General features: G+C 42.4%; 1 protein-coding gene across 1 annotated transcript in view; it reads right to left on the bottom strand.

Annotated features, from left to right (window-relative positions):
• The window catches only part of agbl4 (AGBL carboxypeptidase 4), a 263,660-nt gene that overhangs the window by 113,193 nt on the left and 122,489 nt on the right, over nt 1–27,978 (bottom strand). Inside the window, exon 5 of the mRNA XM_088313401.1 lies at nt 1,606–1,822. Coding sequence (XP_088169527.1) covers nt 1,606–1,822 — 217 coding nt within the window. The remainder of the gene's footprint in view (nt 1–1,605; nt 1,823–27,978) is intronic.

The raw sequence follows: 27,978 nt of genomic DNA, 5'->3' as shown, positions 1-27,978 counted from the left end.
ACTGATTCCGTACTCCCGGAAGTCATTTATTCCGCTGCTGCTTGAATGCTAGGCGCCACGCTATTTTGCGCCGCAGCAGTACGGACTTTATTTGTTCTATATGCAAGTCGGTGCACAGCAGCAGCAACGAGCTCCGTGATGTGGATCATCTCCTCCGTGGTGATTAAAAAAAAAATAAACGACCCCACTGACAAGTAGCGTTTTAACCGAGGAGGCGAACGAGGAGACTCTAAGCATGCTAATCGCTAAAATGAAATACAGAGTCGGGAAAGACACAAAATAGTGCTTAGGTGTACACAGTCGAATTTTAACAGAAGTCTGGTTAGAACCACGTTAGGGCGGAGAGCCAGCAGCTATGAACACAAATGTTCTATTTCAATCAATACGTATCGAGACATAAAACAAGACGACGGCTACATTAGCAATTTAGCAGACGCTTTCAGACCGGAACACCGAAACGGCTGAGGTCTTCATGACAAAGAGGTTCAATGACAAACGTATAATTAAATATGAATAATCTCATCAATAATATTTGTACCACAGAGTACTGAGTTTTGAGCTCTACTCAATAATAGGACTCAAAAAGATATATTTTAATTCATTTAGCTTTTAGCTAACGGACAATGATTTTTTCCACATATAATCTGACATTTATGGACAAAGAACATGTACATTAGTCCAAAATGTAAAGCGTTTTTGGGTTTAAAAAAAATTCATTTTCATATACACAATTACATATAAATATTAAAACTAGAGAAAGAACCGCTAACAACTTCTTTACTGTCCTTGCATTATTACAGTAAGAACGTTTATTGCTTTTAATGCTGTAATGGCATTTTATGTCATGTTTGTAAAAGTCATTGATGAAAATCACAATTAAAAAAAAAAAATCACATAATTTTTTCCTAAAATCGTTCATCCCTACTGTAAACTGTAAAAATAAAGCTGTGTTCTGTGAGTGGCCAAACTCCTCTTTCCTAATCACTCAGAAGGTTAGAAATCCCCCAAAGTTAAGCTAATCACATATTCCAGGTGTCTAGCAAATAGACGTGAACTCTAACACCACCATTAACCAGCTCCATGTTCCGCTTTCAACATTTCCCATAGCCTTATCGCCATTTTATGGTCAGGTGCGCCTTACAAATGGGCCTACTTTCATAGTTGCCCCCGCCAAGGCGAGCTTTCCCTGACAAATGTTAGCAGGACACAAGCAAAAGTCGTAATCTCTCAAGCATTTCTAATGAGTTTTTCTCCTACAATTATTTGATAAGAGCAGACGAGACTGGAGGCGACGCGCGTGATACACTAGCTGCTGCTTGCTGCTGCTGCAGAGGTGAGAGGCTGCGCATGACACATTCAGTCACACGTGCACACGCACACGCACGCGAACACACACGAGTTGGGGCTTATAACCGAGCGAGCGGCGTTGATCATGACAACATGAGAGGCTGACGTGATGACCACCAAGTGCACCCCCAAACGACCGATCTGGCTTTTTTTCCCGCCAGCGCACACGCCCGTACAGTTCGCACACTCCACCAAAACGGGGAGCGCCACTGCTGCAGCGCGACCACGCGATCAACACCACAAACAACTTCAACTCACCACGCTGAGTCCCAGCTGCTCCCTCTGCAGGTAGGGAAGGCTCCTGCGCTCCAGGCTGGCGAGGTAGTGCTGCAGTCTGGAGTAGGTGTAAGGGTAGCAGTAGGCAAACTGGTACACGTCGTCCTCTCGGTCGAAGCAGAAGGCAAACGACATGACATAATTGCGACGGTGGTCCGGGCAGCGGTAGTAGTAGACATTTTTGGCCGGAAGTCTCTGCCTGCAAACGTCAAGGGAAAAAAATAGGCACGTTAATAGAGGTCGAAGCATAACTCGAGGAGTGCTTCATAAGTATTAAAAAAGTAATAAAAAAAATATTAGGGCTCTCAAAATTAAGGCGTTAACTCTGGAAATTAATAAAAAAAAAAAATAACTCTGTTAAATATTTTAACTCAGTTAACTCCGTTTAATTTACTTCAAAAATAATTTGCATACTTTGCACCATATTAGCTGTACCTCTTTAGCACATCATCTCAAAGCAAAACACTCTACTCAAGTTACCACTGGGCCTTGGAGTGTGAAATAAATGTACTGTATACGTTTTAAGAATTGTTTGCGAGAAAAATGCCTGTGAAGATGACTCTGTTTAGATCATATTCAAGATTCAAAGACAGCTATTATATATATATATTAGAACAGTCTTTGAATTAAATGTACTTCATATTTGGTCATTTTGCGTTAATCCCAAGATATTATTCAAGTAAATATCTGTTAGAAGCTTCACAAAAAAAAATGTTGAGAAATGTGATTAATCGCAATAAATCGTGGGATTTTTGGGTGAATAATTAGTTAGAAAATGGACTCGCTTGAAGGCACTAAAAAAATGTTGAAAGCAATCCATATATGTAATGACTTGGAAAAAAAAAATCAATATTTTATTCCACATCAACAAAATAAAACATGCAACATCATTGCCAGCCGGATTCGGAACAAAATAAAATGACATCATAAATGCCATCAGCAGTGGATGACGGCCTTCGGTTTATCGGCACGTGGTGACATTCAAAGGCACAGCTTGATGCGTATCTGTCGATCGCATTTTCATTCGTGTTCAAATGCACACATGGAAAAAGATGAACTTGACTTTGAGGAATTACTTGTGAAGTGAAGTGCTGACGAGAAACAACAGAAATCATCTTGTCTGGGTTGGACAAATTCTGTTTTGGGCCACCTTCTGTTTATTTTGAAACAATTTTCAAACAGGAAAAGATGGAAATTTAAATAATTCTGAGGTTTGTCGTCAAACTTTGTCGAGAATTTTAAGCCACGTTGCGGGCATATGCTCGATTCACCCCAAATCTGTCGCAAGCGTTTCCGGCGGGCGTTTGAATTGAAGTCAATGGAGTACACGTGAGCGGGCACGATTGCGTGCGGGACGACACGAATGATTATTCAAACATTTTTTGCGACTGTTCAGTTCAATCGCGTTGCGCCCCGTCGTTGGACGTGCGACGGGCTTCGGGGGTTGCAGGTGAGCTGGCGATTCCATTTAATTGACTGGTTGCCAGCCAATCACAATCGCTGGAGTCAAATCCACACAAGCGCTTGCAGAACATGTTCACTCCAGACAGGAAGGCTGGAGCCCAGATTGAAATCCGTGTGAGGCCGACGCGCTAACCACCAGGCCAACAAGACTATCTTGTTTTAACTGAATTGTGTTTTCCTTCATAGTGACAAGTCCCCCGGCCTGGGAGCCGCACGCTGCGTCACCTATCGGCCCGGCGCTAAATCGAGCCGACTGCTCTTTGCACCTCATGCACAATCAATGCGGTGTGGGCGGCTATCGCTGCAGTGCACGCGACTTCTCTGCTTACGCGACATGTTTCTGTTCACACCCTTCATCCGCCTGACGTTGTCTTCCTCTCACTCTCGGTTTTCCACTCACACCACCACCGAGACACAGCGTGAAGGGTGCGGCAGGCACACACGTATCCTTGGCCACCTTGTCATTTTTACCGCTTTCCTCCGAATATCTGCAGCATTGTCACTTTCTGAGGGTTGTGACGGTAATAAAAAAAAAAAAAAGGCCACGCATGGGGAAAACGGTTCCGCCACAAAAAGTCTGGCAGACGCTCGGAGAGATGAGGATAAAGGAGGACGGAGATGACGGATTGATGGGTTTGGGGTGTTTGGATCAGGAAGAAAGGTGGTATGAGGAGATAAGGAGAAGATAAGAGAGAGGGGGAGATGGCAGATCGGGCGTTGTTATGCGGGTTAGCTGCGTATATGGCGGCTGCGGGATGGCAGGGCCGCCTGTCGCGAACGAGCATTTCTGGCACGAGATGAGATGAAGATGCTATCGGGGGTTTGCCTGACAATCAACAAACAGGACAGACTGCTCAGTGCTAACTCTCTGAACTTCTCTGTCTGACTCACCCAGGAGGAAGGAGGCAGGGGAGGAAAAACAGTTTGATGTGTTTGTTCAAGCACATAATGTATCAGAATAGGCGACAGAAAAAAGACACCTTTGGAGTTGGCTTCAGGTTGCTCCTGCTTGTTCTTCTAATCCATTCCTAACGTCAAAGGCAGTGACCATTCTCTGTTGAACAATCAACGGGCTGCATTATTTCTCGCGCCTGCCTTTAGGTACCCCGGAGCCCCAATGGGACAGCACGCATCAATTATTTTGGTAACCCTTTGTAACATTTGACAGTACTGCGCATAAACAAACTAAAAAGCTGAACTATTCACTCAAAGAAAAAAAAGGAGAGAGGTGAGGAAGAACATCGAGAGGAGAATTTGCATGTGACGGCGGAATACGAATGCAGTGGGTGGCAAATTTAATGTACAAGGCACCGTAGGAAAAAAACCCAAATGTAACTCGATGCAATTATGTCATAATTTGTTGCAGGTAATGGATATATAAGTATATCCATTTTTTTAAGTTGTAACTACAGCGGGGGTCGCCAGTGCCTTGGGCGAGTCAAATATGCAATATATCGGCATATAAATTGTGTCTTCAGTATCTTTTTTCCGCATTTTTTACATGTTTCCCTCCTCCAACACACTCCATTCAAATGATCATCAGCACATTAGCATGCGATGCGTGAGCCAGGCAACAATCCTGATCATTTTTATTTAAAAAAATAAAATAAAATAAAAATAATATGTAGGTTGAGTGAAATCCAGAAAAGACTTGTTTTTTTTAAATAAAAAAATAATTAAGTGAAAAATATTGTATTTATTTTATTCTTTAAAAAATATTTTTTAAACATCACTACACTTGCAATTCAGTCAAGTGGCAAAAACTTCTCAGCATCTGCTGAACATACTAACGTCATTTATTATCTAATGTAGACACTTTTAAAAGCAAATAATCAGCAAAGTAAGTCACTTTTAAAAGGAAGTAATCGGTAATCAAGCTATTTTTTTCAAGCTAGCTGGGAACACTCAGTCAGAGAGAGAAACATACCCAGCTTCAACAAAACAGCAATGTTAGCACTAAGCTAACACTAAGCTACTATTAGCATTGTAAACAAGCTAAACGTTTATCATGGCTGCTACATAGCTAGCGTTACTTGACACCATGACAATAAGTGTTCACAGTTTCAAGTTATTTTGATACCTGTTGTGTCAAGAATCCTGTTACCTTGCGAGGTCAACACATTTTAAAAAGTATTAAAAGCTGACAGAGACGCCAGCCTCCTCCATGTTGACTGAAATGTGAAAGGCCATTTTTCTCCATGTTTCTTACTCTCATTTTCGATGTTTTCCACTCAGCGGGGTGCCGCGTGACCTTGCCAAGGACTGAAAAAGTCCTGACTATTGATTTTAATTACCGCGGCTTGTCATGGCATTATAGTTATAGGCCAGGGAAAAATGCTCTTTGACTTCATATGGAAAGTGGTTGCCCGTAAGGCGTGCTTGAAAAACGTGAGGCGTACCAGCTTAAAATAAACACAGCCACAAACACAAATGCAAGAAAATAAAGAAAGAAAGAAAGCTCGAGGAAAACACACACAGTCTCCCAGGTTTAATCTGAGCAGTGGCTGCTCCTTTTTGGCAGCTGGCAATTTGTTTTATCTAAATGGTACCTTCTCCCCTGCCCATCTCTAGACGTGGTACAGTGCCGTCGCTCCCAAACAGAATTATCACAATGTGGGACGAGGGCAAAGAAAAAAAAAAAAAGACACTTTCCCCCTCAGATAAGGCGCTCACACATGATTTTACAATTCAGTGATTGCACAGACACAAACGTGCACACAAACAACAATCCGCAATTATCCCGCACTCACAGTGTGAGTTAGACCAAGGTCATGAGATGAGTTAACGTCTAAAGTTAGTAAAGAGAAGACCAAAGCTGACATCATGGAGACACAAAATTATCAAGGCAGAAAACACTCAAATATACATCCGGCGTCGCCCCACATTCCAGAAAGAAACATGTCAAGTTAATTTAAGACTAAATTGCCAAAAGGTTATTTGTCTGTAAGCACTTGTCCACGGTCCTCACAGCAAAAGTTAGCGGCAATAGAGAACAAGTGCTCCAGAAAATGATGGAGACGGAGATGCTCTGACAAGTCTTGAGGGAGGTTATGAAAAAGACACAAAGTAAGCGAGCGCAAAGGGAAAATACATGAATGAGGTGTGAGGTGCTGTCAACTCAACACAGCAACGAAAAATTGCAGTCAACTTTACTGAGTGTCGACATGGGGAAAACTTTGTGATGGGAGAACATCCATATTGTGAAATCTTTAAAAAGGGCAAACACTCAAAGACGCACACAGCTCCACTCCAAAATATAATCTGAATAAATTTGTCTTTGCTGCTACAAGCAAAGTGACGTGAAGTCCTGCTGTGCCGGACGGTGCATTAGCATGTCCATTTGCATTTTGTGGCGATGGTTGACAGTTCTATTAATAACGTTAATTCCTTAAGCACATCTTTATTCAGATGTGCAACAAAAAAAACTGAAGGGGGGATTTTGTAACACCATATTTGTTAAAACTTGTCAGTATGAGCTGACAGTAACACAGAAGTAAAATGTGTGAAAAAAAAAAATAAAAATCACTTGTTGTGCACTCGCTAGCACGCTGATAGCGCCTCGCGCAGATCTGTTAGGTTGTGATATAAGAGATTTACTGAAACTGAGGCAGAATATTGAAAATAAAATCATGTCAGTCGCTCATTTGCCAACAAGTGGGCAATGGACTAGCAAAGAGAATTAGAGCAACGGGACCGCAGGCAGCTGAGAGGATTCAAGAGCTAAGCAGAATTAGCAACAATTATGCTCAGGCAGGTTTAACATCTGTTTTTTTTTCTTTTCTCTCCTTTTTTTAACTCATTGTATCTTTAGTGTTAACTAAAAATCTTATTCCCAAAAAAGTCACGCAATGTAGCAGCCATGCTAGGTGAGGCTAGCTAGGTAATTTGTCAAAACTAAATATGCGATTAATGGGCATATTTAAGAAAAGCACATTTTTATAATTTGTTGCTATTTATAGCACATGCCCCACCCCAATTCAAAAAAGATAAAATCATAAAAATCAGTGGTGTAGTTTTGTCGTAATCCTGCTAACTAGCAGGCAAGCTAACCGAGCATCCGGGGTGAAAACAATACCTGCTTGGCGGAGGTAATAAGACAACGCAGACTGCAGAAGATTTGACACAGTTGGCCTTTAGCGAGGCGTCACCATCCTTAGCTCTGAACTTCAGCTCTCATATTGACGGTGTGGGCAGACGTCTTGAAGTTTGAAGATGAAGGTTTCGAAATTGCTAGCTTTCACACATGCGACACCTTGTCTATATTTCAGAATCAGTCAAGCGTAGAGGACACATCAGTCGGAGCTTCTCCGAGCACTCTCGCAGACAAAGGCAACCGGGACAAAAATAGCACACACATCACACACACACGCGCACCCCCCCCCTCCCCCCACACACACACACACGTGTATACATACGCACTTCCTTTCTATTGTCCGCCTCGCTGTTGTCTTATTGAGCTTGTCAAACGTTCATCCCGTCAAGTGTTGGGAAGGTTACGTGTCTTCAAATAAGCTTGTGCAGCTGTCCTGTTCCGCAGATCCCCGGCAGCTCATTTGAGGCAAATAGTCAGTTTGGCAAACATTTCACACGCATTGACACGTTTCTTTATTCCCTCGACGGAACGACATCTCTAACCGAAGGGCCGATGTTTCTTGGCAAACTGAAAGCAGGACAGATGTTAGGTTGGCTTTTTGTTGTCAAACGTGGGCCCACGTCCTTGTTTTGTGCACTAAGTCACTTAAAAAAAACAACAGAAAAACAAGTTGCAAGTAATCCACGCCGCGTATGTTTATTCATGTGTGTGTACACAAGACGGCATATCAGTTCGTGAGGTGTCAGTCATCTTTTGATATGCAAATTAAGCGTTGGGGAGGCACTGTTACTAGGCAACCCGTGCCTCGCGCTACATTTTGGTAAACCGGTTGTATTTGTTATGTGGAACCTCGAAAGCCAAAGAAAAAGCTCACCAAACTAAAGTCTCTCGTTTTAAATTTCTGCGTCCAATTCCAAATGGTAATTTCAACATTCAACAACCTCTCGAGAATTTCAAGTGATCAGAAGCTGATCATCTGCTGAGCAACTTTGAAAAGCTTTGAATGACTATCTTCAAAATGATATTGAGTGGAACTTGGATTTCACAGATTCATGGGAGAAAGGGCTCAACCCTTAGAAGAGGGGTGGCCAAGTTTGGTCCTCGAGAGCCCCTAGTTTGCCTGTTTAAGATGTTTCAGCTCATTCTCCCTTTAAGTTATTCCAACATCTTTGGCTCGGTATAATAGTTATGCCGATTACTCCTGCGTGGTCACGCTTTGCATCCATGACAAACATCATCCATGCATTACCAGAGAAAGTGGACAGTCAGCCATTCACAAAAACAAAAAGCTCAATGTAAAAAAAAAATAAAAAATTCAATCACCCTGCAGTACGTTCTTCATCTTTTTTTCTATACTGTAAAAATGGCGTCCCATAAGAGTGGCGACAGCGTCACATATTCTCCGAATGACATTTAATTCTGCTCTCAGGACGCACTGAAGCCTTTTCGAGGCATTCTAATGACATCCAGCTTCTTAAATGCGGCCACCTCGTACATGTGCAGCGTTTGCGCCCGTATGGATTATTGGCAACTCCATTAGTTAATTCATTTGCTGGACAAATCCCAGAAGTCGCGTTTTGCAGCTATCACATCACACCCACCGCGTTCCACCTGCCTCGGGAATCGACGCAGCAGACATTAAATGTGCAGCAGATTTCCATAAAACAGTGAGAAGAGTCATAAATCTCAGATTCTCATCTAAATAAAACACTCAATCCGAGCTTGTATGTTAAAAAGCGAGTACATAAGCGATGCTGTTTATCCTCGTGTGATCTGTTTTGTTTGCCCTTGCGCATGGAAATTCATCTTCTCTGGTGACGCATAGCGTCATGTTGTTTTTCCTTTGGCATTTTCCACTTTTATGTCAGATTGAAGCAAAAAAAAAAAAAAAAAAAATTGTTTTGAACATTTTTGTTCTTTGGAATAAATCATCCGAAAAAAAAAACCATTGAGGCGGGAGTTATGGCGTTAGATGTTGCAGTCATGACTGTCAAACTGTTGCACACTTTTCTTATCATACATTTCATTCATGTTTGTATTTGGAGACGCAAGCGCATTACCGTAGATCAGATACCGTTTAATACTCAATTTATTTCAGTCGTTCAATTTTCAAAAAGGAAACTGATACTTTGTAGAAATTCATATAGCACATGGGCAAATACACTCTCTGCGAATAATTTTATATGGTATTCTAATTTATCTTATTTTATATTAAAAAATAAAAGTGTCCGTAAATAAGCACTTATTTGGTTAAATGTGTGTTTTTTTTTTTCTTCATACTTTTACATTTAGCACTCTATAGTTATGGAGAAATCAGATTTTTTTTCATTATTATTTTAGTCCCCATTTCAACCCCCCCCCCCCAAAAAAAAAAACAACAAAAAAACAAAAAAAAAACAAAAAACAATATATGCCTAAATAATGTGCAACTTTCCAAGTGTGTGTCAGCTAACAAGGCAAACATGATTTCTTTTCTCAATTTGGCAGTGTGACAGTACCTAAAGAGGCCAGAAGGGGGCCACACTTTTTTAATGACGTTATGGAATGGGAATTTGAATGTTAACTTGATTTTAGATGAGCATCGATTCCAAATTTCCAACCAATCCGTACGAGCCACAACACAGAATATTCGAGCCACTCTCAGTAAATCCCACTCATAAATAGATGGTTAAATAAATACTTGTCTGAGAGCGTAGATCAACATTTTTGGTGGACACCATTAGAGGTAACAGGGGTCCAAAATGAAGTGTCCAGCGAGTGCATACAGAGCACACTTGGGCGTGCACCTGCATGAAAGCGTCCCACATTCAAGCATCATAGAAGCGTTTTTGCGTGTGAATCGGTATATTTGACTGGCTAATGTCAGTTAAATATAGCTGTTAAGCTGTCAGTCAATAAAGCCCAGCTCGGCAGTGTCTCAACGTCTTTGTAACTTCACTGCTGGCCTCTCACTTTGTCACAACAACATTCAAAAATGCGTTTGGCCACGCCGGATGCTGGACGGGAGACGACAGGTTAGCTTAGCGCAAGCTAACTGGTACGACAAGATGCAGATGGATTTACTGGGCCTTGAGCATGTGAATGAAGACGTAAACAATAATCTCAGACACTTTTTAAGAATTTCCCACCAAGGGAATGTCAGGACATCAGGCAATTGCCCGTGTTTGCCTAATGGCAATTCCACCCGCAATTGTCCCGTCATTTACGTGAAGTTGTTAGTTTTGAGTCCTGTTGTTCATGTTGTCATGTCTGCTTTTGTTTTGTAGTAATTGTTTAATCTCATCTCGGAAGCTTGACTTCCTGCCCTTGCGTCTCCTCATTATGATGATTGCCTCCACCTGTGTCCCAGCTCCTTGTTTGTAAATAGCTGTTTCTCAATTAGCGTCCTTGTCCTTGCTTATGATCTCCCGAAACGTCATCAGTCGTGGCTCAAGTACTCTATCGATTGAAAGTACGAATAAACCAAGATTGCACGGTAGCTAGCTTTTCTTGAAAGGTCCGCCTTGAAAATGGCCTTGCAAGTATATCTGCAATCAAATCCTTCTTCGGCCATTGTGGCTTAAAAAAGCAAGAATATATTTGAGCTTTTCAACGGTCGCCGGTTAAGCGCTGCCCTCTCACGAGTGATTATCCAATCACAGGACCTCACCTTCAATGTGAGACGTGCGAGAAGGTCTTACTGTCACCAACCCGTGATCTGATTGGCTATCACAACTGTCTATCAACTCGAAGAGCACGTTCACTCACACAGCACAGACGCCCGTACGGTTTATTCTGAAGGCCTCAGACGCATACTATGAAATCTGCCTGGCAACACAAACTAGCTGCATTCTGATTGGATGAAAACTCTCACCTGAAAATACAACACTGGGATATAATACGACATGAATGTGAAGAATAATTTTACAATTTAAAAACTCACCATAGTTTATTTTACTCCTGCAGTTGTTTTTAAATTTAAATTTGTGTACCCACATTTTTAGCATCTTTGCTATGATTCCAAGTTATTACTTTATTGATTTTTTTTTCCAGTGTATGTTGGCATTATAGTCATAAAAAATGAATCCACCGTCATTTTTGAAAACTGCATTGTGTTTTTGCATCTGCGTTTGCATCCATGTCACGCCGCCGGTCATTGCACAGCTTGTAACACACATATTGAATTACATTGTGCGGCTGGATTACCAGCTGATGGTTTGAAGCTCGTCAGTTGGGCCTAACAAAAAACGCCGAGCTCCTCTGTGTCTTGTGGGCCACTGTGGCAATTAGCAGTAAGCAGATGATCACCGCGCCCTCGCCGGCGTGGCGCCGCCGCTCCCCCGTGGGCAACGGGGGCAGGTGTACATTCATTTGGAATAACGGGTCGGAGGCGTCGGGGTACACGTTAACAACACACATGCAGTCATGAAGAGAGTATCAAAGAGACGCTCCTACGTAATAAAGCGATGAGCGTCGAGCCCCTGCGGTAAACAACAGAAAGCGTCCGTCCATTAATTGCGTGATGCAGCATTTCCCCGGGTGCAACGTTATACTCCCACTGCATTATGTGCGCGAGCGCGCGTGTGTGTAACGGCGGGCCGAGCAGACAGCCTGGCGCCATGAAGACTGCGTCATAGAAAAAAGAAAAAGTTGTCTCAAAACAGTAGGGAACAAAACCAGGATACAACACACACACACACACACACACATGCACGCACGCACAGCCACCTTGACCTCACCGTGTGTGACTCCCACGGTGAGTCATACGGCGGCTGTCGGATTCGCCATCACAATCGTGTATCCTCCTGTGTGTGTGTGTGATGAGGTCACACTGACTGATGAAATGATTCTCTCAGGCAGGCTACGCAACTTGTGACACATTCTGATCTCACGTGAATTCCTCGCAGAGATGAGCTCACCTGCTTCTGATGCTGATGTTTATCCGAAGTGGAAAAAGGCCAACTGGGACTTGTAATCTGTCTCCAAGTCGTTTTTGTTTACTTTTTTTGGGGAGAGGAGCATAATATGCTCACTTAGCTCGAAGCTAAAAAATTAGGATATTTTCCAAATTATTAAAAAATCTCAAATCACATCAAGTGAATATTTAATCTGTTTTTTTTTATGGATTTGTATTAAGTGAGTCTGAGTTATCCGTTGAAATGGATGAATCACAATTTTTCCATCCATCCATTTTCTGAAGCGGGTCTGCTGGAGCCAATCCAAGGAGATTATGGGCAACTTGGACTGGTCGTCGGTCACACTCACATTAAGTCTTAAATGTGCATGTTATGGGAACGTGGGAGGAAGTTAGAGGACCCGGAGAAAATCATGAGGTATGGGAACCACAAGCCCACCATGCGGCCGTAGAAAATTATTTTTTATTAATACTTCAAGTTTCAACGTTGTAAATGATACAAAACTTCAGCATGTCACATTAAGGATTGTCAACTTTTGTATGTTTAACATTATCAGTTGTGAACTTATCTTTACACTTGTGAGACAAGAATCTTCCAAAAAAAAAAAATCATCTGTAAAGTGACTTGCGTTTGTCACAAATATTTAAAGATTTTTATTGATCTTTTTTGCTCTTTATTTAGTTCTTTTTTTCTACGCTTACACGGGATGTTTATAACGTTACTTACACAATTCCTGGAAAGCAGATATGGACGTAGGTTGCAAGTAATCTCAGGAGTAGTCTGAGAAGTTTTAGCCAGTCACAAGCCCCAAAAAATGAGGACTTGAGTCGGACTTGAGTTTCAAGTTTGAGTCAAGTTATGACTCAAGTCCCGGACTGCCGTTTTTATGATGGCAAACAGTTTGATCCTCATCTGCCATTATTTCCATTTTCAAATCCAAACAAAGCATCTTGCTACAAAAATTGTGCTTGACTTTAGAGCCTTCCAACTCTCCAGATACTTTTCTTCCAAATCACAGTCACTACTCAAGGTTTTCGCAAACCTTTATCACAAGTACAGTAAAGTGAGCTCATCAAATCCCAAAACTGAGGCGCTCGCTCGGACATCATGGTCACGCACAGACGATTAGCCACAATAACACTGGCACATTCTCCATTTCTCTGTTGCCAATATCACTCTCTGCCTCCATCCCCCCCCCAACCGGCTCCTGTTGGTCTTGGCACCAAGATGCTAGCCTGTCTCCGCGCATTTCCCTTGCTACAATAACAGCAGCTGGGGGCCTTGCTGCCCTGTCTGCTTCTATACCGCCGGTAGATCCGTCACACGCACGTATGTATGCGCCAACTGGTGCCACCGTGTGTGTGCCAGGGGTGGCGTCACGCACGCACAGGTGGGGAGTGTGCTGCAGGGGAGGAGGGAGATGGAAGGAACGGGGCGGAATGGACAAACGCATGGCCTCTCAGAGAGCCAGCTGCTGCCAATTAACTTCTCCGGCCACCACGGAAGGGGGGGGGGGGCGTGGGGGTTTGGGGCTACGCGGGCTCCTCACACACAATCAGACACAACACAAACACACTTGCCGCTAACACTAGCGGCATCTCCCAGTGTGGAAAGTGTGCAACAAGACAATCACGGGAAGAAGAAAGAGAGGATGGGAGGTTCTGTGGCAATCCAGAAGGTCATTGTGACTGAGCAATAGCTCCGGCGTTTGAATTGATACCAAATAGAAAAGAAACTCGCGTGAAGAAAAAAAAAATAAGGTCACTATGAAACACTTTCTAGGTATCCATCTGAAAATTCGGAGGGGTTGCACTTCCATCCTTCCATTTTCTAAGCTGCTTATCGTGTTCAGAGTCACAGATCCAAAATATTGAAATTCTGAAAATATTATTACGATGACTTCAAATGGATCTATTTGATTTTTTACTTTGTCTATTACCACTACTACTAATGATAACAATAATCACATTATTATTATCAAATTACTGCTAAAATTATGGATGACAATTTGAAATTTGAGGACATATTCTAGCAAATATTCCAAAGTTGTCATGCTTGATTTGCTTTCACAAGCCAACATAAAATGATGTGACAGGCCAGATCTGGCCCCTGGGTCTTGAGTTTGACACCTGTGCTGAATAATAGTCACAAAATTATCATCTTTTACATCCCCCAAATAAAAATAAAACTTTTTAAGAATGTTTTTTTTGTATCTCCCACTCCAAAGATTGTGATTTTAATGTTTTGTTTATTTTTTTATTAAAATAAAAACTGTTACTTTTGTTCAGATTGTTTTAAGTCAATTTAATTTTTTTTCTGGTTTTCTTTGTATCCCAACCCAAAAAATCCCCACATTATGATTTCATTGCTTTCCAGATTTGTCAACATATCTATCCTACCCTAAATTATTTTAACTCATATGTAAATATTATTTTTATATTAATGATATATTTATATTATTCATAAATATTTCAGTTTCAGTTGCGTGTTCCATGGTGCGCACACAGTTGTTCTGTTATCGCCTCATACACACATTGACACACATAAGCTCACCCCTTACACAATAAATGACACTACTGCCAACATTCATTCGTGAGGATTTTCAAGAGAACCCCGCAAGTCCTACGTATGGAAAACCTGTCTCTACTGACTACTGTTGACAACATTTGGAGTTGCATTCTTTTCATGAAACGGGGACAAAGTGGTGATAAGCAACCACAAAAAGCTACATTCTTGGCATAGGTTGGTGACATTTCTGAAAGTCTACTCGAGGAAATGAACATGTTTCTACAAAAACATTTTCTGGTCATTCTGTGTAGTAACCACATGGTGGCGAAGAGTTCTGCCTGACTTAGCTGTCCAAAATTTCCCATTGGTTTTCACTTGGATTGAGATTTAATTTCTCTCTTTGTGAGCGCGTGCGTGCTGAATGTGTGTGTGTGCGTGTCAAGCCATGTTGGTGATTACACTAGACAGAAGGAATTACAGGCTATTACAGAAAAGAGCCTGTGGCGGCAACAGCCACAGCCGCACTGCCCTTAAAGGCTTATGGCGCTCTCTCAAAAATAAAAGAAGCTAAAAGAGAGCCAATCATTCAGACTGCAAAACACAGCTGCCTGTTGTATGTCAAACATAAATACAGAAAACGAGAATAAAAGCAGAGCGTGTCATATGGTGCTTATATTTTATAGTTTCACGTGACAACAAAGTGCCGCGTGTTTGGAGGGAAAATATACGGCGTGGCCTAAAGGATAGTGTGCAGCGTTTCAGGCTGGCAGCAACTAGATGATATTTTATGCATCCCATAAACAAACCGAAAAACCTTCAAGGTTTGTTCATACTAACATTTCCCCCCATAGGGCATAACGGAGATTGATTTCAACCATTTCAGAGTCAAACTGTCCACATGGAGATATAAATGAATAAAAGCTCAACCAAGTGTAAAAAAGAACAATTGTTTATAATAAGGCATAAAATAATGTGCTGACATGTTTTTTAGTCATATTGGACTGAGCAGTTCTGTATGGTTTGGTTGAATATTTAAGTTTTGACATAAATAATGTTTAATGTTCTTTCATTGAATGTGAAGATGCTTAATTTGCGGTTGTTTCAAGGTTTAAAATCACCACAACATCTATGCTAGCTTATGTTAGCCTCTCTCTAGCGTCACATATTATAAGTTAGCATTAACATCTTATGTTAGATCGTCTAAGGTGTTTGTCGTGTTTGTTAGCATTAAGCTAGCTGACTTTCGCTAATGTACAGTACGATTTGTTTGGCCAGTTTCATTATCCGATGTCGAATCCTCGTTTGTTTAGTGAGTTTGTTTTGCAGTAACCGCGACTGAACCAAGTGTATCATGCCTTTTTTTTGGGGTTTTTTTTTCAGTTTTTTAAATATTTCTAATTTTTCTTAGGTTCCATTTCAGATTCTATTGCTTAGAAAAAGCAAACAAAGGACCCTGGTGGAGCTGAGATGAAGACTCTTGCAACTTGGATACTATTCCAATGTGTCACGCATGACGATGGTGGACCCCCCCCCATGTTGGAAAGTTTACTTCAAAACTTCATTTGTCTTGTCTTTCACTTGGGAGTGGCTGCTGACCGAGTGGAATATCTTTTCAATCTTAAAGCTTTAAATTCTCTGCAAGGTTAAATGGATCCGCCCCGGAATTAAATGGCTTTTTCCTTGGCTACACTCCTTAAAGGTCAGTGGAAATTGTCCCTGTGGTTGCATAATCTTGCTTGGACTGAACAGAGAACATCGGTGGCCACAACATTAGGTACACCTGCAGAAACTAGTGAGGCGGTGATAATTGAAATCTGCGCCTATTTTTGCATTTCCAACACAATTAATGCTTCCCAAGAAAACTAAAAAAAAAAAAATCGAGTGACTAATGCATGCATGTCAACAAAATGTCGATGTTTGCTGGAGACAAAACATTTATTTCCTTCATCTTTGGGTTATTATTGCCTGCTTAGCCCAATTTTAATGAGCAGCCGGGGCAGAGACGTGCATACATGGGCCTATTTTATAATAAGTGAAATATTTGGTTCTACGGTCGTTGTGACAGCCCTAATTTTCTCACATTTGGGATGGGCGACAAACGATATCAGGTATCGATATTGGGCCGATACCGGCTTCGTAAGCTGGTGGATACTAATAAAGGCTGCTGATACCAGCCACCAGACAATGATTAAGTCCTCCTCAGCAGTAGTTGGCCTTATAACGCGGAGGTTTGACCCTTCGGCGAATCATCGTCATCAGAAAGAACGGTCTTCGCATTTTCTTTTTTAGTACGTTAAAGGAAATTTTAGACGTAAAAAATAGAGGCACGCTCTATCATTGAGTACTCAAAGAGTCGATACTCATGCTGGTATGGGTCCGAAAAACATGGTATGGAACAGTCATACAATAAATGCAGAAACTAAAATGTTTTAACTTCACATTTTTCCAAGCAAGTTATGACAGAACACCACTTAATAAACGTGTTAGATGAACCTGAACGGAAAGCAAAGTAAAGCAGTCTGGTTTTTGGAAGACCACCATTCGTTTAAATCGACTAAAGTATCGGGTCGGCCTCTCTCCGACCTCACGGAGAGAAGTTTCACGTGTAAATACATCCTCTTCCAAAGTCAATGAAATATCGTGGCGTGCTCCAAGGTTCAATTTTAGGTCCTTTCTTTTTTTTGTCATTTATCTTGGCAGTGTCATTAGGGAAGAACAGAATGAATATCCTTGCTACGCTGATGATAGGCAGTTGTACATCTCTGAGTCTCTTGATGACGCCGGTCCAATTGATGCTTGTTTGAATTTCATCCTGGAAATCAAACCCTGGCTGGCGGAGAACATTCTCCAGCTTAACTTGGACAAAACCGAAGTTTTAATCATGGGTCCTTTGGTACAGAGAGATAAACTTTTTAACTCAAGTACGAACACAATCAGTTTTGTTTTTTTTAATATGAAACGTGGCGTTTAAATCCATTTTGATTGATTGAGTAGACTATCTCAAATTTTAGGAGCAGTCCGATGCGCTGGACAACTACGGGACTCCACACAGCATTCAAAGCAGACCCGTGTGGCATTTTGAAGCATGCAAACAGAATGTTCCAGCGCTATCCTTGGGAGGCAATCGCTGAGAGTGCATCATGTCAGCCCAAGTCACGCATCTGCACACGGAATAATAATTGTCTTTTTGCAAATAAACAACTGACAAGGCTGGAAGAACAAGTGAGCCACAAATAAGACTAGTTGCTGCTCATTGTTATTGTTTATTGCTCCAAAGCTGACACAAGATGAATATTTTATTTCCGTCTCCGGGGAGCCATTCATTTCCCCACCCCAAAAAACACACACACACAAACACACACACAATTGATTTGTTTGTGATGTTACCAATCACTACTTTTCTAAAAAAAAAAAAAAAAAAAAATAACCACAGCCTCAAAAATTAAAGTGCTTCAGCATTCTCTCTCTCTCTCACACACACACACACACTTGGGCATACAGGTACACGCTCATCCATCAGACGAGCCTCCTCCCTCGCTCTTGTGAGTGACAGATGACTTGTCACAGAGCTAAACGGGAGAATATTTTACTGCAGATTGAAAGAGGAGGAAAAAGGAGAGACGGGGAAGGGAAAAAAGAGAGAGAAATTGCTCCATTACGCTACAAAGGTAAATCATTCTGTGTGCTGGAGATCACAGGATGGCGGTGAAATTTACACACTCACACGCACACACGTGCACATGAGCGTCCACACGGGAACACTTACGATGAATCCACTGCGTCACTCTACTTCACGCTTTCGATGCAGCGTGGACACAAAGTATTGGGATTCACCTTCCAGTCAAATTTAAGACGTCACAATTTGAAATCTTCATTCTTCAGTCATAAAACTAACACTTGGACGTGATTTAAAAAAATGAAATAAAACAGCTCGATGGTACAGCCAATGACATCAAGCATCAGCTACAGCATTTTTTGAATTATTATTTTTGTATTCAATATCTTATTCATTTTTTTCAACTGTACTAACCATTTTATTTGTATTTTTTATTATTATTTTTTAGTTTTCATTATCTTATTCATTTTTTAACAACACTAAACATTTTTATTTTTTTTAGTTCTCAGTATCCTGTTCATTTTAACCTAAATTAAGCATTTTTATTTTTAAAATTTTTTTTTTGTTTTTGATATCTTGCTCATTTTTTAACTATGCTAACCATTTTTTGTTGTATATTTATTTATTTATTTATTTTTTCTTAGTTTTCAATATTTTCTTTCACAATTTTCACTTCCTTGAACACAAATTCCCGCAAGCACAGGAGAAAGATTTCTCTCAAGATTTTAAGGTATTACAATATTAGATGCAAAGAGTGGACCAACTCCCCATTTTCTTCCATTCCCCCAATTCTGCAGGTGTGCTCGCCAGCGTAGTGTGTACAAACGCTAACACACGTTACTGATTCGAGCCATGAGAAGAAATTGAGAGGCTGGATCAATGTTGGCCCGTGGTGATTAGCCTTAATTGAAGAAAAAGAGCGCTGGGAACAAAGAGACATGATGACCTTTTCTCCGTCTGCGCTAACAAGACACATTCACATAATTCGCATCTTGCCAAGCACCCTTGTCAAAGCACATCAAAGCTATGCAAATGGTTGTCACGGCGAGAAAAACAAGCCCTGCAGACGATTGACGAGCCGTTGCCACGTTTATGCGAGCGAATGGCAATTTTCACTCTCCTGCCGCGCGCGTGTTGATTATTCTATCAGACAAAAGGAGGTCAGTGGCAGATGAAAAGGTTGGCAGCATTGTGCTCCTGCGGAATGTAATGGTCTGCCTCTCGAATTCGCTTCTCTCTCCGCACATCCCGACTGAGGCAAAAAGTGCTTGTCAGCTAGGCCTGACATGAGATAAGAACGGAGCGACTGGACAGTTCTACGCGAGTCCTCGCTTCTGCTTCATGGACGGAGTGAAGAAGACGGAAATGTGCAGGTGGTGCGGGGCCCCGCAGGCAACGCTTCAGTCAACCTGGTAGAACACAATTCCAGGAGACAGTAAACAGGAAGATGATTACGAACGTTGAAGATCGGCTTGTTTTGACGCATTCGTGCAGAGTCCACTCAAAAGGAACTCGGGATGCTGAAACGTGCTTATTCGTCAGGTTTTGCCGTGTGGAAGCGCACGCAGGGGCGGTGCTCAAAATGTGCAATCCACATGTCATGAATGAAGGATTTAAGGGAAACGTATGAATTTTTCTGACAGATTTGCGATTTCGATTCGATTTGCGATTTTCCAACTGACATTTACAAATAGTGATAGACCGATATGCTTTTTTTCAGGGCCGATACCAATTATCAATAGGCATGGAGGCTGGTAACATCATTGGTTGAAAAAGCGGAAAATGGTGTCAAAGATTTTAAAAATAACTCAAAAACTTGACTTGAAAAGCTTTTTTTTAGATCTTAGAAAATTTCACTTCGCTTTAAGTTGTAGAAAAAGTGCACAGAGCTCCCAGGCTTATAGTTAAATGAAAACAAACTTCTTTAAAGATTACTGTGGCAACTGAATAGTTTCTCTTAGTTGTGAGTAGACTTAAAATTTTGTAAAAGTCTGTTGTAGTGCCGATGACTCAAGGTGAAAAAGCAAACAGGCAGCTTACTGCTGATTGGCTGCCACCCGCTCAACAAGGAACCAATCAGATGGTGCTGTGGGCGGGCCAATCTGCTTCTGCAGGCAGGGTTACAAGCACAGCAGAGAGAGCGAGAGAGAAGCGTGCGCTGCCGTGAGTCAAAATAAACCAGCTTTTAAATTATCGGCCTTGAAAGTGAAAAAAAAAAAGCCGATGATATAGGCCCCAATAATCGGCCTGGAGGTTTTGTGAGGGGGGGCAATTCTTTCACATTTTTTTAAAAACGACTTGCCGTCAAGTATCATTTTGTATTCATTTATTTCTAACAAAATGTCACGTGACAATATATTTACTATGTTTCTTGATAGGCCAACTTGAAGTGCATAAAAATAGATTACGCAAGACGAATGTGCAAAAGAATTTTGGAGGATCTCGTTTAGGCAAACGGTTTATTTTCACACGGGTCAGTCTCTCATTTTTCTGTCACTGATTGGATTCTGGCTCCGCAGGGCCAAACGTCAGGATGTGAAGCATTCAATTTTGATTGACACTTGACACCTGAGCAGGGCGTGGTTTTCGGGACATTCAGCGGATACGCCCTCAGGTTTTATTTTTATGATTTCAAAGCCTCATTTTACGTATTTGGCATGTTTTTTTATTTCATCGTTGAAATTTGGCCAGTCTGGACAGTTCTTGCGCCACTTCGATGACCGAAAATGAATTGACGGAATCCAGAGCCTCTCCTGTAATTTGTCATCGTGTTGTTAATAATGAGAAGCCTCCAATTGTTTTGCTCCAAATACCAAGTGCAGCATTTACAGCGTCACTCTGACAGACAATTTGTCCTCTTAAAGTGCAATCAGCAGAACCCCGTTCCAAATAACCTCGTGAAAAACGAAGGTGGTTCGCTGCAAATGTGACAATAGAAGGATGATTGTCAGCAGTTTGCCGTTCCCGTGGGATTTGCAGAGGAAGTTGCACGCGTGAAAAGGGCAGCGGGAAAAGTAGTAATATGATTAGGAGAAGTGAAGCCGCGGGGGTGAACGTCTGCGTTGCAGGCTGTCCTCCCTGCTGGGGCGCGAGCGACAAGCAATCATGCTGATGTCAGGAATCACGGCAGATGAAATATGGGAATTGATTATGAAAGGGGATGTGTGTCCTTGACTTAATTAGAGCATTATGTCCATATTGAGCCTGCTCTCACGGGAATATTTGCATGACAAGTAATTCATGGAAAATCTGACTTTTTTTTTTTTTTTTTAAATAAATATTGATCAATTCATGTCACAACTAAATGTAATAATATTCATCTGAAACATGAAAAAGATGACAAATTTTTTTTAGCATATTTTGCATTTTGCTGTTGAATGTTGTTATCCCGTCCAACGCGTCCTCCATCACATAGAATTATGCAGAACACTTTGGACACCACAAAGCAAGTGCACTTTTCTGGCACGTTGCCCTAATTTGATAGGTTCGTCTATTTCATTTCAAAGCTTGATGAATTTGTTTCCTGCCTTGCCAAATGAACAAAGTAAAGAGATTTGCAGAAAGTGGCGTTCCAAACTGACATCTCCCATTGGATTTACTGACACACACGCAAACGCGCACACGCATTTGGTTTAATGCACTAATGTGCGATGCCCTCTTTCGAAGCGGTCGCGCTCAATACTCGCGCCAGGAAAGTTGTAACTCGAAATCGGAGCGCCCCCAATGCGCGTTTCATTTGGAATTCAACCAAAATGCTGAGCAAAATATGCTGAAAAGTCATGCAAAAGCATTCCGAGCATGTGGGGAGTCATCCGGCGAAAGCGACAGGGACGACGTTTAGACGCTTTTGTCGCAAATTCCGAACATTTCCCCAAATGTCTTTAAAACTAATTTGTGACATGTTCTCATCAAGAGGACCACCAGTCCGAGAGTAGAACATTTCACGCACCCTATTTCATGTGTTGCTGAAACTAAGGGTTGCTAGCGCAAAAAAAAAAAAAAAAAAAAAAATGACAGCAAATTGCAAAGAAATACGCCACACTGTGAGTTGTATTTTCCCTCCTGGAGGCAGCACTTCATCTCCAAGCTGCTAAATTACACCCGCCATTTGCCATTCTTGCGAGCTGAGAGCTCGACTTCCTTTCCGTGTGCCAAAAGAGAGAAACATTGGGAAGAGACTGTTAAAAGACGAGAGACGCCGTCGTTGGCCTTTTACCTTGAATTTCCTTTAGGAGGGGCCAAAAGAAAAAGCTTGTAAAGGAAAGTCGGACTTACATCTCATAATGTCGCAAATGGTGCCCGAGAGAGAGTTCAACAGCGAAAGTCGGGAATAAAAAGTTGCAAACACCGCCGGTTTTACATTTAACGTGCTCCCACCTCTTTTCGGAGGGAAGTCTTTATTTTATTTGATTTTTTTTTGCACTACCTGCCCTCATTAGTGTCCGCCTATCCCAGCAGTGGCGACATACTGGAGCATTTGATTGAAATTTGACTGTCATCTGGTGGACACGCCCACAACATTTGAGAGCGGAGAGAACGGCTTGATTTGGCACCTTTGTGAAGCCACATTTTATAACCTACATTAATTGGGTTGTTAACGACATTTTTCTCTGTTGTGTTATGTTTAGAAGATTTATTAATTTTCACCTCACAGGAAGTTGAAGTGCACAAACTTCCGACTAATTGGGCCCAAGTGTCTATTCGTCTATTCCACTGAGTGACACAATTCCATTTTTTTTGCTCTCAAAATTCAGATTAGCATCATGGCGGTGTAAATGCAAGACTCGGCATCCAATCCGATAAACTCAGATCGGAATAGGGCCTCTTCCAAATGCGGATAAATAAATGAAACCCAAAGATCAGAACCGCCCCATCAGTACCAGCTGGAGGTGATAGAAATGCACTCACTCAAACAACACAAATAAACCTCTTCAAAAACAACGGCTGTAAATCGGTATTAAAAGTCAAAACGGAATAAGCGTAATAAAGTTAAAAAAGAACCCCCAAAAAAAAAAAAATTTTAAAAAACGCATGACATGTAGCCAGTGGAGAGCAGACAGTTAACAGAGTGAAGGTTGACTTTTTAGGTTTTGTCTTAATAACACTTGGCACGTCATTACAGCGAAATCGCCAGGCGGCGGTGCTACGTAGCTAGCTAGTTGCATGGAAGAAGCTGCAGCTCGGCAATTATCGGTCGTACGCAACAAACGAATCGCATCAAAAGAATGCATATTCCGATTGTTGTGCAAGCATGCTTATTTATCCAAAGGGGCCCGTCGAAAGTTCAAGCCGGCAAACCGCTGCATCTGTTTAACCTCCCATTGGTCCAAATCTCCTTCAAAACAAAAAGCCATTGAAGCCGGCGACTCATTAGAAATGCACGAGGCAGAGGCTGAACTGATGAGATTCTCCAGAAATTGGTTCCTGATTTAATCAGATGGGCACCTTGTCGAAATAGAAAGCACTCATGCAAATTTAAACTGCCTTCCACCAGGTTAAAACCGGTGGCGCGTTTGCTCCCCGTGTTGTCTATTTGCTCCCCCACTTGCAGACTTTGAATTGAACACACACACGCACACACACACGCGGCGGCGATTATCACCTGAGCTACGTATGCCTGCTTGTGGCTGCTCCCACAGGGAAGCAGGCTGTAGCGCTTCCCCACTCTCATTTTTCATTGTCTGCTTATGATGCCCCCACGTGCGCGCTGACTTTCATTTAACCCCTCGCAACACATGCACGCGAGCGTGCCGGAAGTCTTTCCAGTCGCAGCATCCTCAAACAAAGCAAACACGTTATTGACAAGCGCAGTTTGCTTTCATTTGCTGCGGCAGTTTTTTTTTTTAACCATTATCACGTGAATCATTGGGTCACCCTCGTAGATTTTTGTACGCGTGAATTCTTCTTCTGAGAGGCACGTGCATCCTCACGTGCACATGGCAAAGCCCGTTATGACATTTTGCACGTCCTGATGCTATCCTTTAAAATAATCCCATCTAACGTTCGGGGTCAACGCTGACATTTTTTTTTAATTTTTTTAACCAGGACGACAAATAGGAACGCATCTCTTGGGCTGGCGGGGTGCATCTTGTGCTCAAGGACGCGACAAGGGGGACTCGGGATGCTTCTGCTTGAAGGTCATCTTGCGTGACTTGCCATTCACACAGCAAAGACAAATAAACAAAAAATGCCAGGCAATGTGTCAGGTCACGGCCGGTAAACTAAAGCAGCAAAAATAGTTAGCGCAGAAGCGTGACATCACGTTATTGCGGCGTGCGATGGGCTAGCACGTTGGCCTCACAGTTTTGGTGTCAGGTTTGGAAGCTTGGCGCTGGCCTTGCTGTGCTCACATGCTGGATGCTTGACCTTTCCTCATTCTGTCTCGTGTGTTACGGTTGTGCCGTGTCCTTGTCACCAGAATCAAGTGGGCGTTGTTCCATTCCAAAAAAAAAAAGAAATCGTAAAATATTCACCATGCAGATTGTGATTGCAATGAAACTTGGTGTGCTTATTAAAAGTGACAACACTAAATCTCACATTTGAAGTCGATTGGAGGACAAGTTTGGGAGCTACGGCAAAAAAGGGGTGTGGCCCTCTTGGTTTGAAGTCTTCACAAAACAGCTGTTGGGAAGAGAATTCAACAAGGATCCCAAAGAATCCTTGAGAAGATTGCTGCGTTTCTTCTTTTGATTTATAATTTGAACTTGAAATTAACCTCGTAGATCATGTGACCTTGAAAACATTTCTCATGTTCACTAAACTTTTTTTTGGTTCATGCAAGTCCCTGAATTTTGCAGACTGCCAACGGGGTGGCGCTCGCTACATATTTATACTTTGTACGTGGCTGTACGCATTTTGCTAGCTTGTGGGTTTAATATTAGCGTAACGCGAGCGACGTGTCAAGAGTGCGATGTAACGGGGAGAAGATGGTTACTTTTCAAAATAAAAGAGTTTTTCGGAAGTAGTACCATCGTATCATTTTTTTTCTTTTATCTGTGCGGCCTCCTGCAAAGTGGCTAGCGGACCGGAAATGGGCCACGGACCGGTGGTTGGGGACCACTGCTCTAACGCATAATTCTTTTTTTTTTTTTTGTGTTTAGCAGCAACAAGGGCTAACAGTATATCCGTCCAATCAACCTAAAATTTGACATTTCGCATATTTTGCCATCACTATCAACAAGTAAACTGAATTCCATCTGCCGGTTCACGAAAGGTTTACATCACCGTTATGTGCTTTGGTTTGGTCTGATTGCTTTGTGTGAAGGTTGAATCGGTGTCCCAGCACAAACACAGCGCCGCAAATTAATTTGGCAGAGTTGTTTGGGGCGCCCCTCCAGAGAAGATTGTCGTGGTCGCACATGACCACCAAAAAGTAGCCCGTTTTTTGGAGTTTGCTTGCAAATGCGTCGCACGGGAGACGAGTCATGTTGACAACAATGCGACGTGAATTCCGATCTCATCTCGTTGTACTGAGCCGCTTGGAAACCCCCAGCAAAGGCCCCCCCGAAAAGCGCCGTCATGTCTACGGCAAGACAAATGACAGCTATTCGCGCTCTGTGCTTTTAATCAGCTGGTGATAATTAACGCCACACTCGGCTGGCCAAACAAACGTCGTCGTCAAGGTGTTCCGTGCTGTACACCAGAACACGCTTCTTTAATTGAGTTCATTTCAGTTTTTTTTCTCTCTCCGGCCATCCCGACCTTCCAAGTCATCAAGTCGAGTTAGTGGACAGTTTCAGCGGTGGCGTCCGTCCGCTTTGACGTGAACAATCTTGCGGAACCGCAGTCGGGATTAGATTAAGTGCGTCTTCTTCCTCTGTGGGTTTTCTTATCTGGGTCCGGACTTAATTACCTGCTTTAATTTTCCATCTTCTAAAGTCACCCCTCGCGACGGTGACACGGGGGCCGTTTTAATTAAATGAACGTGCCACTTATCGCGAGGGATCGGCAACCGTCACGCGGCGACGGAGGTGGCGGCCGACGACGGCGTTACGGCCGGCTCGGAACGGCGTCGGGCCACACGCCGAGGAAGGAGGAGTCGATGCTATCTCCGTGTTGGATGTTGCGGCGCTGCAGAGATGGAGAAGATTCCGAACAAGGCCCGGTAGGTATAGCAGACATGTCCACTTCGTCACGTGTAATGCCGCAACGTGCTCCTTATAGTGGCGGGGAAATAAAACGCGCGGCTTCATCGAACGCAACACGAGGAAGACAAAACGGGTAGAGCCGAGTAAAAATAGTCGAGCGCTATTCCCAAAGTTGGTGCCAATGGCGGGCTTGTTTCTGTTAGTTATAGAACAATATTTTGAGAGGCTTCCTGTGCGGTGCCGCCTGACCACATTTAATGAGAGAAGTGTCCGAGAAGCCATTCGAGCAGCGGGAGAAGGCGCAGTCCCATTACATATGGCTGCTGGCTGCTAATGTGTATTAGCAGGACACCGAGGGAGCAAGGTGAAGAAAAGTCATTTTGCAGTCCATGGCTAAGTAGGACAATGGTGGGAGGGAGTGAGGCGACGGCCAACTCGTTTTGCTGTGCACGGGAAGTAACAGTGGGCGCAAAAAAAAAAAAAAAGTGCGGTTCCGCCCACTAAATGGCAAATATGCAAATGAGGACAACGCAGGTAGTATGAGGACTAATCCAGAAAGATTTTGACACTTTCAGCCTGGCCTAGTGTGCAGCGTCACGTTCAAGCGTCTGTCTCCTGACTGGCAGCTTTTCAGTCACGTCCAGTTCAATTATTGGACCATTTCATGTCAATCATTGGGGCAGCATTATTGATTGGCGCAAATACGTCAGCATGAAGCATATTACAGGCGTGGGCAAACTACGGCCCGGGGGCCACACGCGGCTTGTTCAACATTTTAATCCGGCCCGCCAAACTTGAAAAAAAACCTTGTTAATGTTTTATTTTCTTAATACTGTGTTTTTTTTTCAAAGACATATATATTGTTGTAATGCTTTTGTTAATTTTCATTTAAAATTATTATTATTATTTTTTTCTCCGATGAGGTGAGGTTACCAAAACACTCCATCCATCTGCTCCTGGTCTGGCCCCTCTGTCAAATTTTTGAACCCATTGTGGCCCGTCTATCAAAAAGTTTGACCACCCCTGCCTCAGAGCAACAGAATAAAGCCTATGACGATAATTAAGAAACGAAATAAATAAATTCAGGAGTTCAAGGATAGTGGACCACACCCACAATGTTGCAGGGCACTTTTGGCTCCTAGATAGGTTTCAGTCCAAAATGGCGTTTTTAAAGAAAGACAATAAAGATCACAACCATGAATTAAAGCGCACAAAAAAGGTGGAGGATGAAAAAGTTTCAGATTTTTAAACTGGCAACCCTGAAACGAAGCCTATAAAAACAGCCTTGGAAAAGGACAAAATCTGCCATGGGTGAAAGAAACCGTGCAAGCATTCAAGAACTTCGAGAGAGAGAGAGAGAGAGAGAGAATGACTAAATGACTGATTAGGAAGCAATGAGAGTTGAACGTCCATGCAGATTTTCAACGTTTCAATGATTTCATGTGTTTCAAGTCAAATCGAGTTTTAGCCTGGAAAGTCAAAACCAAAAACGGCAACGTCACTTATCAATAATACGCAACGTTCCGTTCAATGAGGGCTCCTCTTGAGCAAACAAAGCAATCAAAACACGACTGCTGTCTTGTCTGAAAACAACCGGTTGACGCACAGCATTTTGGCCTGCTTAATAATTTAGCGAGGATTGAGGGCTCCTCCTCTTTGCAAGCGAGCCAGTCAGCTTGTTGTGTCAGCTGC

The sequence above is a fragment of the Idiotropiscis lumnitzeri genome, chromosome 13 (genome assembly GCF_059441095.1).
Source record: "Idiotropiscis lumnitzeri isolate Australia: NSW breed Sydney's pygmy pipehorse chromosome 13, RoL_Ilum_1.0, whole genome shotgun sequence".
Classification (NCBI taxonomy): domain Eukaryota; kingdom Metazoa; phylum Chordata; class Actinopteri; order Syngnathiformes; family Syngnathidae; genus Idiotropiscis; species Idiotropiscis lumnitzeri.
Note: the sequence above shows the minus strand (reverse complement) of the source record. Positions and strands in the feature narration are given on the sequence as shown.